The following is a 12389-nucleotide window of genomic DNA, read 5'->3' on the forward strand; positions in this document are numbered from 1 at the left end:
CGCGCCGAAGCCTTTTCAGCTGTGTTTTAGGAGAAGTTTTGGTCTGACACGCACTCGAGTGACTCCCAAGTTTAGCCTTTATTTAAACAAAAGCACCAAAACCTCAATCCCTCATCCCCGAGGTAGCGCTGACTCATTCTTATTCCAATTTGGAGGTCTAAAATAGACACTGGACGTCCCATTCCTCACATCTTACCCTGGGATCAGCGGGTACGTCATTGTTTATTATTAGGCCCAAACCATTTCCTGTCTTTCTCCAGTTCGGCAAATGGACTGGAGCAAGAGCAAAAAAGAGAGTAAGGTGAGAGATTTGGGGCAAGTGCTTTTCCTCTATGCCTGACCACGGTCCGAAAGCTTTCGTGCGTAAAAGGGTTTCCATCGATCCAGCTAATCTTATTGACAGGTGCTTGGCACATCAAACATAGAGGAACCTTTAAAAACATTCTATCCATCAGCCAATCAGAAGAATAGCCGTCCCTCCGCGCTTCCCTTCCCATCCTGGGAGGCCCCTGAGAGGCCCTTGTTCCATCACAGTATATTTTCTAGAAGGTGAAGATTCCCAGACCGTGTGTGTACATGCACACACATGCGTGCATGTACACACCTGCAATGATTGCAGAATGGAAATCGATCACCTCTGCATTAGTGTGTGTGTGTGTGTGTGTGTGTAGAACCTGGGTGCGTTTTTGTTTGTGTGTGTGTGTGTGTGTGTGTAGAACCTGAGTGTATTTTTATTTTTGTGTGCATGTGCTCATACACCTCAAACCCTGGCATCCGCGATCTCCCACTCTCAAAATTAAAAAGCAGAAACAGAGAGTAATGCACTGTTTCCCTTTCCTACATGAATATTTCCCATTTCTGCCAGAAAAAAGGAAAACTTGTCAAAGTGAAAACTACAGAAAGAAAGAAAGAAAGAGTATAGAAAATGAATAAGCGCCTACAAACCAGTGATCTCACTATTATTCTGTAAGAAGGAAAGAAATGGTCGACAAAGTCGGGTTTGCACCTTTGGAATTCCTGGTCTATCCATCCAGTCAGCATAAATAGCAGCGAGGGTGAGGCCGTTTCTGAAAACACAATGGTTCAAGAGCTGTGTTAGTCTTAGTATCATTGTTAGCATTAGCAACGGTTATTATTGCACAAGACGACATCGTATGAACAGACTGCCCTCGGAAGGTATCATCAGGACGATGACTGAGGAGGTTGTGACCAACACCTTAAACAAAGATGTGGGCACACCTATTTTACTTGACACAAAGGTATATAGGGAGAGGCAGATTTCTATAGACTTACTGTAGATGTTTAGGGAGAAAGTCTGTGTGTATGTTAAACAAAGAAATGCATTGAACAAGGGACTGAACCTAAAATTATGTCTATTTCCAGAGAGGGTGTTTCTGTTATATGTGGGCTAACACCAACCAAAAAGCATAATGGGGAAAGTGTGTGTGGTGGGCCAGAGTGAATGGGCACAGGTGTAAAATACAACGAGGTGAAAGCATTACATTAAAAAAAAAGTATTTTTGTGTGCAAAGGCACAAAGACAAAGGTGAACAAGAACATACATAGACACAAACACTTCACACAGCTTTTTCAGAATTGCGTTAATGGATGCTGTTTGAGCATCGAAAGTCGTGTTCGATCTGTTGAAAGGGGCCCTAAACCATTGTGAGCATTATTTTGAAAATTTCCAAAACCAAGTATATTTCTGATATCTATTTTATCTATCTTCTTTTCTTTTGTTTTTATTATTATTTATTAATATTATGAATTATTATTATTGCTATTACTATTATCATTATTAGATTGCTTTCTGTTAATGTAAAGGGAGTTTTATGCTGTTTGAAAGGTGCTATACAAATAAAGGTTATTATTATTACTTTTCTTTTAACAAGGGTTAGCCCTGGGCCACACCAGAAGCGACACATCAGCTTCATCAAAGTGCTTCGCTGCCATGTTAATCAATATGAAAGGTCACATTAAGTGGATGAGACATCCTCACGCTGTGAGGTTCTAAACCCCTCACATTTTTTTTGCACCCAGCTCTATTTTCCCGGGCGCAAAGTGAAAACTGGATTCTCATAGAGGTCTATTCAAAACATGTATTTAGTGAAACTATTTAATTACCAAGCTTGGTATACATCAACCACGTATATAAAATCGCTGTTAAAATAAACAAACATACATTTTTTTCCCTACAACAAATGAAACCTCACTTGTGTAAATATTATCATTTCTGCAGGAAAACAAATATCATGCCCAGAAATATATTTTATATTTTACTTCGTACTTAGGAAGTAGTTTTAAAAATTTTATTGGTCAGCAACACGGAAGCGGGACCGTCTCCTTGCTGCTTGGAATCACTACGTGTGTCAAATCTGTCAATTTATGTATAAGGTACAGTATTATTAAGCTATTAATGTTTCATCAAATGTACAAGAATGTATCCATTGCATGTTTTTCTTCAATTAATAATCAAACCATAAATAACTGATAACAAAAAATAATCAGAAAACACTTTATTACAGAAACAGCTCAATAAATACACATATATACAGCAGATTGTGGAAATCTCCTGCATCCTCCTCTGGTAAATTGGACAAACCCACCGCTGCCGTCCCAGCGCCTTCTCCTTCGGAGCCACAGCGAAGAGCCGGCACCGCCTTCCTCCTGTCAATAGCTGCAATGTATTTAAAGATTATTATTCATTCCAGTGATAAACTCACAAACTAATCCAACTACGTGAATAAACAAACATGCAAATAAAATGAAACGTAAAAGCAAAGATTCACATACCAATTGAAAGTTGAGAAATTTCGCAATTTGAAGTTTAAAGACTCGAGAATGCTGCTCAGGCGAGCGTGTCGTAGACGGAATGAAGATGGAGCCGGAAGGAAATGACGAATCGTCAAATGATGCGCCGCTTTTGCGTTGATGAAGTGTCGCTGACGATGTCGCTGCTGGTGTGGCCCAGGGATTAGGGTTGAAAAAAAAAAAAAAGCATAAACACGCCCTTACTTACACTTTCATGCAAACTAATTTAAAAAATGTGCGTCTGTACATGCACACCCTTACAGGGGCCGCAACCCGCAGCACTGTGTGTCTATTCTCATCCAAATCCCTGCTCTTCCAGGTGGCTGTTTACTGAAAGAGGCACCAGACACAAATATTGACTGTCCCTAACTCTCCCCACTCGCTCTCCCTCTTTAATTCAATCAGACCCTGGGCAGGCCGGCAGCAGTCTGCACACACAGCAGCCAGGCAAAGAGACAACGCTTTTGGGGGCGGGGAATGAGGAGAGGAGAGGAGAGAGAGAGGGAGAAGAGGGTGAGTAAGACAAGACAAGAAATTATTCACAGAAAGAGAATGCAAGACAGACAGAGGAAGGGGTACCGCGATGCAGGCAGTAGAAGAGGTTAATGAGGCAATCAAGGGGAAGGGGAGATGATTGGGGAAGGAAAGAGTGTGAATGTGTGTGTGTGTGTGTGTGTGTGTGGGAGTGGGGTATAGAGGAGATGGAAGCTGAAGAAGCAATTATCCTTTTACACTTAAATTAATAAAATAATGGATGAGTCTGCTCCCCTAACAAGATTGGTATTGAGAGCTATCGTTGGCTGGATTTTCCCTGCAGGCTATGTTGGTAATCCATTACTTATTTAACACGGGTCAAAAAACACTTTTCATACATCTGCACTCGCAGCAGAGTTACAATTAAAAAAAATAAATAACTGAAGAGAAGATGAGAACTATTTTCGCTACGTAGTTTGGCCCTGTGGTGAAAAGCAGACTACACCTGCATTACACTTTACCCCCAAGTTAATTTCTAGTTCTCTGCATCGGGGGAAACATTCATTATTCATAGCATTGTAGCCTCCCCGTTATTCCAAACTACTCACATACCTTGCCACGTCAGGAAAAGTAGTCAGCAGCATACGCAAGAAATCCTGTCAAACATAAATAAGAATAAGAAAATAAATAGACATAAATAATACAAGATACATTTACACTCAAAGTTGTGGAGAGACAGGCTAAAGTGGGAGGGAAGGAAGAGGCATTGCTTTTTAACCACAACAAGCACGAAGAAATGTGTTACTTATTGAGCAGGGGCAAAGCTTTTATGGCGAGGCCCCCTTGCCAGATGAGGCTCTGGTTGAAGCCCACCCACCCAAGGAAAAAAATAAACATGAATAAAACATTTTCGTTTCATACAAAAATCTAAATACTAAATAAACTGTATACTAAACTACCCCCTCTAATTCCTTCATGGACACCTGGGGAGCTGCGGACCCCAGTTTGAGAACCCATGACTTAAGAGAGGGGGCCCTGCCCACCACTAGTAATCAGTACCAGGTGGGATATATCACAAAGATGAACAGATACAAAGGTGCACAAATTCACATATACAAACACACATGCGCACACACACTGATCCAGGTGTGAGTGCTCACAACTTCAGTAAGATAAACAATCTGACCTGCTGGGTACTTCCAACCATTAAGACATTACTACACAAAAAGTTTCATTCTTCCTATTACGCGCTGAAAAAAAAAAAAAAAAAAGCAGGGGACAGTGGATTTTTATTTCCCTTGTGATAAAAAATAATGTTCATAAAGTTACATTTAATCAAAGCTATTCAGCACAGTCAGTTCTATTCTTCTCAGGTCAAACACAATAAGTACACTGAATACGAACGCCAAAAGATGTCTGAAAAATGCAAGTAGTCTATTAATACTTGACATTGTATGCTCTTAAGACATTTTAAGGCCCTATAGTAAGTCAAAATATTATTGTTTTATAAATATTAATCCTGACATGGGGGGGGTATGGTGTGATAACTGGGAGGCACCCATACTACACCGAGTGCACAGAGTACAAATACTGAATACTAACTTTTCAATTTATTAAATAATAGTTAGATCGCAGACATGCAAAAGATCAAATAAAACAAAACTTAATCAGGAAATCAATGCTACTGTCATGAATCCTCCCTGATCTCCCAGTATTTACATTTGTTTTCAGGTTTTATTTTTATCTGGTAATTTCCTCATGCTATGTCTCTAACCTCCATGTCCTTTCAGATCCGCCCACTCCCTTTTGCTTTGCTGTCACTCCCTTCCCTTCGCCCAGTTTCTCCCGCCTGCAGCGCATTCCCTCGTAAGTTCCTCAGTATAAAGACCAGTCTGTGGTAAATAAGGGGGCATGGTTAAGGCACGGGCTGCAGGTGACGGCGCGGGTTCCTTCCCGCTGCGGCACAGCTGTACCGGGTCTGTCTAATCAGCCCCATTAGCGCTGATTGGTCGGACCCGGCTGGGTCCATAAGAGTCTTGTGTTGTTTTGTCTGGCAATTGGGATTGCATGGTGCAGTGATGCTGAAAGCCTGTGGACCAGACAAGGAGAAACCGGACACTGATTGATCCTCATCCATTTTATGTTCCCGTTTTGGCCTTTCTGTTCTGAATTATTAATAAAGACTCATGCCATGTCGGCGCCCTACTGCCAGAATGACTCAGTTTCCCTCCATAAACCCGGACCTGGTGGTAGAGACTACCTTTAGGGACTCGGGAGAGGGATGACGCTGGATGAAAGGCGCCCACTAGCCGAACTGCTGGCTCGCGGAGCTGGAGGACAAGCGCGACTTCCTCTGCTGCCAGCTGGTGCACGTCATCGCCAGTGTGAGCTCCCGTAAGGACAGGGCAGACCCGCCGCGGGCAGTAAACCACCTGGAGTTTCCCTCTCCTCCGTCTCCCGGGAGATTCGGACCCGACCAGGCCCTGCACCACCTGCAGGGGCCTAGTGCATGGAGAAGCCGCCACACCGCCTCTCCAGGAGGCAGGAGTACAACAGGAAGGAGGGGGTATCAGAACACACAGCTAGCAACAGCCGTTCTGCTGTCGCTGACCGGGAGCTTATAGGACGACCCAAACGGGTTTCGCCAGGTCCCCAGCCCATCCCGTCGCCCCAGAGGAGAATGTCCAGGGGTCCACTGCGTCCCCGTCCCAAGGATGCCGCCACTGGGGAACCTCAGATAGCTGCTCAAACGCCTGGGCATGGGTGCTGGCGCTGCAGGTGACCCGACCACGTTCAATGGGACTGCCCCATGTGGAGGTTGGACAGGTGAATTTGGGTCGCTTTAGGTCCCTTCCCTCAGTCGGGAAGGGACCTACAACGTACTGGTAAGAGTAAAAGGGGGTAGACATCAGGCTTTGCTGGACTCTGGATGTGCTAAGACAATAGTCCAGCAACGCCCGTTTCGACCAGGGGCTATGGTGGTGGCATCACTGGTGGAGGATTGGTGTGTATGAGAATATTCGCTCGTATCTGATGGTGCAGCTTGAAATTTGTTACAAGGGGAAAAGTTGCACTCCCTAATTTTGGATACAGATTGGCCAGGGTTTGACATTTTAATGAGTGAGGCTGGGGTAGTGTGCTCACGGTCGGTAGAGAAATGTCAGTGATGTGGGCATGTGGTGATGCTGGGGGGTCGGTAGTGGTTGCTATGGGGTTGGGAGCAGAGAAGTGCCCACTGGGGTCTTCCCCGGTCCCAGTGGTCTCTGTTGCTCCATACATTTCGTTCAGGTTGTTCGGGGCCCCAGCCAACTTTCAGAGACTTATGGACCGGACTCTGTTTCCGCACGTGGCATACGCTGCCGCCTATTTGGATGACGTAATCACAGTGATGGCTAGGCGCAGCACATGCAGCATGTGGGGGCAGTCCTAAAGTCTCTGAGGCAGGCATGGCTCACGGCTAATCCAAACAAGTAAGGGCAGAGGGAGGTACAGTATCTGGGGTACCACTTGGGTGGAGTACTGGTCCTTACACAGATAAAAGCCGCTGCGGTCAAAACAGTGTGAGGCACAAGACAAAGTAAGAGGCAATTTTGGGGGCTGCCTGATTGATTTTATGCAAACCGACTGAAGCGGTATTTGTCATTATGAGACGTTCTGACAAATTAAAAAGTAGCCTACATCAGCAACCTGTGGCGACGGCATCACATAAGCAATATGACAACATGATAAACTAAACAAAATATTATTTTTGTTTGTAAACTGGCTAGCTGCTCTTTCAAGTGCGATACCTAGCGGTAAAATTTGGTAAACCGGTTCGGTGGCTTCATATCAAGTTCAAGTTCAAGAGATTATTTGTCACATACATGGTCATACATATATGCAGTGAAATGTCATGACACCAAATCGGTTTGACAAATTTTAGAGATAAGATACGTTTGCCTTCTCTGACTGATCTCTTGGTTTTGACAACTGTATATCTTTTGGACTTACTTTATTGTTTCTGTGTCGTGCTTATGGGTATATCTGTTCTGAGTCAGCGAGCGTAACAAATAAATCCAGCCCACTCAGACTCTCAAACGAGAGATGGCGGCAGAGGCTAGTGCTCTACACCTACATGAGCAAAAACTCACCGCCGTTGCAGGGGTTCTCCCAGAATCTTCTACACGCGATGACGAGCGTTTGGAGGCTCTCTGCGACCAGATCCAGCAGCTCGCTCTGGTCAGTCAAACAATGGCTGCTGCATCATCTCCCAGTTCTCCTGCTTGTGCTGTTTCCAGTCCGGAACCTCACTTTTCAGTTCCGGAACGCCTCTCCGGAGCTCCAGGTACCTCTGCCGTTCCTTACTCACGCTCTGCTCATCATCTTTAGAACTGCAACCTCTCACATATCCCACCAAGAGGTCACAAGTGGCTTTCATGGTCACCCAGCTAGTCTGCGGAGAGACTTTTTAACCTGGTCCAGGGAGGCTATCGAATTGTCGACTATTTCATTGACTTTCAGATCCTCGCAGCAGAGAGTGATTGGAATTCCTCATCACTGGCCAATGCCTTTTACCACAGGCCGACACCTTTTACTTTCTGATGTCATCAAGGACGAGCTGGCGGCTCGGGACCCGCAGGCAGATCTGAACAATCTCATCACCACAGCCAGCCGCATTGACGGCATCTCCTGGAGTGGAGGCGTGAGAGGGCGCTGGCAAGTCATTCCCGAGATCTTCTGCAGCCACCAGCATCACCTCCTCCTTCCTTGCCGGATCCTACCTCCAGCACCCCTGGCGACTCGGAAGAGCCCATGCAGCTTGGCAGGACCAGGCTGTCATGGAACGACAGCGCCGCAGGAGGTAGAACTTCATGAAACTTCATGAAACTATTACATTCCAACTAATAGGTTCTCCTCAACTACCGGTCATCTTCGGTTTCCCTTTGCTCCTGACACATAATCCACAGACTGACTGGGGAAAAGGTTCCATTCGACAATGGAGTGCATATTGCAACTCAGTATGCCTCAGATCTTCTCTGTCTCCTGTCCCTAGTTCTTCTTCAACAAAGCTCGGGCCACCTCGCTTCCACCTCATCGGCCCTATGACTGCAGTATTGATCTTCTTCCTGGTTCTATGCCCCAAGGGGCAGACTATACTCCCCATCCATCCCCGGGAGCCATGGAGGCCTACGTCCAGGAAGGTTGGCGGCGGGTATTATTCGACCCTCTTTATGTCTAGCCGGAGTTGGCTTATTCTCTGTAGGAGAGGAGGACACGTCACTGCGACCCTGCATCGACTACTGTGGTCTGAAAAAAACTGAAGAAAAAGTACCCCCTTCAACTCATATCTTCTGCTTTGGAACTCCTGCAGGAGGCAACCATGTTGACCAAGCTGGATCACCAGTTTGCTAGTAAAGAAGGCACAGCAACGCATCTGCTTCCTTCGCCGGATGAGGAGGGCTGACCTCCTCCCTTCTGCCCTCACCACCTTCTACAGTGGTGCTATTGAAAGCATTCTCACCAGCAGCCTCTCAGTCTGGTATGGCAGCTGCTCTGCTGCTGACCAGAAAGCCCTACAAAGAGTGGTTAGGACAGCAGAGAAGATCACCAAAACAGCACAACCATCCATCCAGGACCTGTACCCGTCTCGCTGCCGCAAGAGAGCCACTAATATCATCAAGGACCACACCCACCCGGCACACAAACTGTTCACCCTCCTACCTTCTGCCAAGCAGTACCGTAGCATGCGGTGCAATACCACCAGATTCAGGAACAGCTTTTTTCCAAAGGCCATCAGACTATTAAACTCACCAAAGACAACAGGAACACGACACCCACAAAGACCAACTGACTGCACAATATTTACATTTTAACAATACATATGTATCCCCTTGGTATACATATGTATCCTCCTGCTGCTAGCTTTGTACTGCACCTTATTACCTTAATAACATACCTCATTTGACTTCTTGAGTATATTAAGACTATCCTTAGTCTTGTTGTGTTGTTGTGTCTATTGTTGTTGGCCTTTTGCACTTTCATGTTATATGTTGTGTGTTACAAATACTACTTGCACATTTGGAGTATGGGGAAACGCAATTTTGATCCTCTGTGTGATTACGTGTTGCATGGTACGATTGACAATAAAGTACACTTTGAACCTTTGAACCTTTGAACCAGAACGCTTATCTGGTTCGCATCAAGGAGAAAGATGAATGGAAAATGGCTTTCAACACCCTCAGGGGACTTTATGAGTACCTGGTCATGCCCTCAACAACACTCCTACAGTTTTCAAGGCCATGGTGGATGATGTTCTCTGAGACTTTATTAATGTATTTGTTTTTGTCCACCTGGATGATATCCTTATCTTCTCTGATCTGAGCAGGTGCACGTCCGGCGAACAAGTTGTTCGTAAAGGCCAAGAAGTGGGAATTCCACGTGCCCAAGGTCTTCTTCTTGGGCTTTGTGGTTGCTTAAGGGAATGTGCAGATGGACCCAGCCAAGGTTCAGGCGGTCATTGACTAGCAGATACTGACATCCGGGAAGAAGTTGCAGTAGTTCTTGGGGTTCCCCAACTTCTACAGATGGTTCAACCCGAACTGTAGCCTGGTGTCGGCACCACTCACTGCGTTGACCTCCCCAAGTTCTCTTTTTCCTCTGGTCACCTGCGGCGGACATGGCTTTCATGAGTTAAAGAGACGGTTCACCCCCTCACCCATTCTCAACCAGCCTGACCTCTCCGGGCTCCCTGCATAGGAAGGTAACACTACTATCCTCACTGTGGTAGATGGGTTCTCTAAGGCTGCTTACTTTATTCCGCTGCCTCAATTGCCTACAGCCAGAGAGTGGGCTGGAGTCTTGATAAAGTGTTTTGAGTGCACAGCCTCCCTAGAAACACTGTCTGATAGGGGGCCTCAATGAAATCTTGTTTCTGGATTGAATTTTGCAGTCTGCTGGGGGCCACAGTCAGCCTTTCTTCGGGTTTCCATTCCAGCCCAATGGCCAGATGGAGAAGATGAACCAGGGGCGCAGACTACAGAGCTGCACTGCATGGTTCCACGGAATCCTGCTTCATGGTACAGACAACTGTTATGGGTAGAATATGCCCACAACACGGCGCCTCTCTTCATTCCAGTGTTCCCGGGGCTATCAGCCTTCTCTGTTTCCCGAGCAGGGACGCAAGGCCAGTCTCCCATCTGTTTAAGCCTTCATCCTGCGATGCCAAGGTTCCTGGCGGCTGGCCCTTGCCACTCTACTATGCACCTCTGACCGCTATCGGAGATCAGCCAACCGTCGCAGCACCCTGGCTCCCCCCTACACTCTGAGACAGAATGTCTGGCTCCCCTTGCACGATTTGCCCATCCAGGTTAAGTCTAGAAAGCTGGCCCCACACTTTGGAGGGTCATTCCCCATAGCCAAGATCAACCCAGCAGCTGCTTGTTTACATCTTCCCCAGTCTCTCCCCATCCATCCCACCTTCCACGTCTCTTGACTCGCTTGGAATAAACCTTGTGGTCTTAAGACTTTTTACCTGATTGTTTTTGTGTCATGCATATGAGTTTGCATCCATTTAGAATCAGTGAGCGTAACAGCTACTGCATCACATTGGTACGATGGTATCAATGATTCAGGCAGTGCATTTTTATTAGTACGAGTACTCAGTGTAGGACCCAATAACAGATATTGGCATTCATCACCTTGGTTAGGGAACAGAAAGCAAGGCAAGACTGAAGTTAAACATAAATAAATACCAGCTATGCCACTGCAGTACTTTAATCTACTGGCTCTCAAGTACACAACAGTCAGCCGGTTCTATTCAGACCCATTACAGAAAACTTTACCTGAGACAAAATGAGCTGCCCATGGAATTTCTTGACAAACAACCTGAAGAAGTGGATGAATTGGGGCTCTCCGACTTCATTGGCAAGGAATGTGAGGAGGAAGTAGCCCTGAAAGGTACAGACAAGCAGCCGCATCCATCAAGACAATAATGAGAAGCCCTACAGCCAAATGCATATCAATTACACCTGTTGCAAAAAACAATCCATACAAATAAAGTAACGGTCCACGAGTAACACAAAAACGATTCCTCATTTCCTTGTTCCAATTTCCCTCACAGCATTCCCAGCATTTTAAAACATTATTTGGTTCTCCCTCTCTCTAATTAGTTCATCAACATATTCATTCATTTCATGTATGTTGTTCTTTTGCAAGTGAATGAGAGAGCCATGAGCCAAATTCATGACTATGATTCTTGTGTTCTAGTTTCTTCCTTAGGTGGTCTCTCACCTTGAGATAGTGGACTTGCATGAAGGTTTTGTCAGGGTTGAGCGCGTGTTTGACCACCGAGGAGCCACATTCACTGACCTCACCAGTCTTCTCCATGTTGGGTCTACAGACAGACAGTAACACAAAATAGATAAGAGGGCTTATGTGGGCAGACAGTTACAGGGGCCGACAGGAAGACACAAAAGTAGCATCTTGAGGAATGATTGGTTATCAACTTAGCTGTAGACATTTGGGCTGCATTGTGGAGCTCCAGAATCCCTTCACAGCAAGATTTCTCTGTCAGCACCAACAAATTCTGCTACTCTTGCAGTTCTCTCAATGTTTAGATAGTTCTCTCAATTGTTATGCCAAGTTGCCATAATTTGCTCAAGCAGGCCAGGAATCAAGGTTCAGATTTATAATGGCACGCCATAAAGTTTATACAACAGCGCAGTGCCACGACCTAACTGCCCACACACACACACACACACACACACACACACACACACACACACACACACACACACACACACACACACACACACACACACACACACACACACACACACACACACACACACTCCCCCTCTGTCACTCTCACAGGTAGAAATCATTCTTTCTACACCCATAAAGCCACATAAAACCAATAAAAGACAAACAAACAGATCACTGATGTGGGATGCTGTGAAATGATAGTTTGAGTTAGCTGTTATTGATCAGGCTGAGAAGATTAACTCTGTGTGCCAATAGGAGGGCCTTAAAGGATCACCATGCTGCCAAGTCGATACACCAGGCGCCTGGCTTCCCGATCAATACTACCTTCATCACTGCAGCCCACTCTGACACACAGCACCAAC

At 45.7% G+C, this 12389-nt stretch overlaps 1 protein-coding gene across 1 annotated transcript in view; it reads right to left on the minus strand.

Moving 5' to 3' along the window:
* aopep (aminopeptidase O (putative)) overlaps positions 1 to 12389 on the minus strand; it is a gene marked incomplete at its 5' end in the record, with an annotated part of 82246 nt that overhangs the window by 38465 nt on the left and 31392 nt on the right. The window contains 4 exons of the mRNA XM_080004194.1: positions 1007 to 1067; positions 3898 to 3941; positions 11106 to 11213; positions 11554 to 11656. Of these exons, the coding sequence (XP_079860320.1) occupies positions 1007 to 1067; positions 3898 to 3941; positions 11106 to 11213; positions 11554 to 11656 (316 nt within the window). The remainder of the gene's footprint in view (positions 1 to 1006; positions 1068 to 3897; positions 3942 to 11105; positions 11214 to 11553; positions 11657 to 12389) is intronic.

Source organism: Zeus faber (genome assembly GCF_960531495.2).
Source record: "Zeus faber genome assembly, chromosome: 7".
NCBI lineage: Eukaryota > Metazoa > Chordata > Actinopteri > Zeiformes > Zeidae > Zeus > Zeus faber.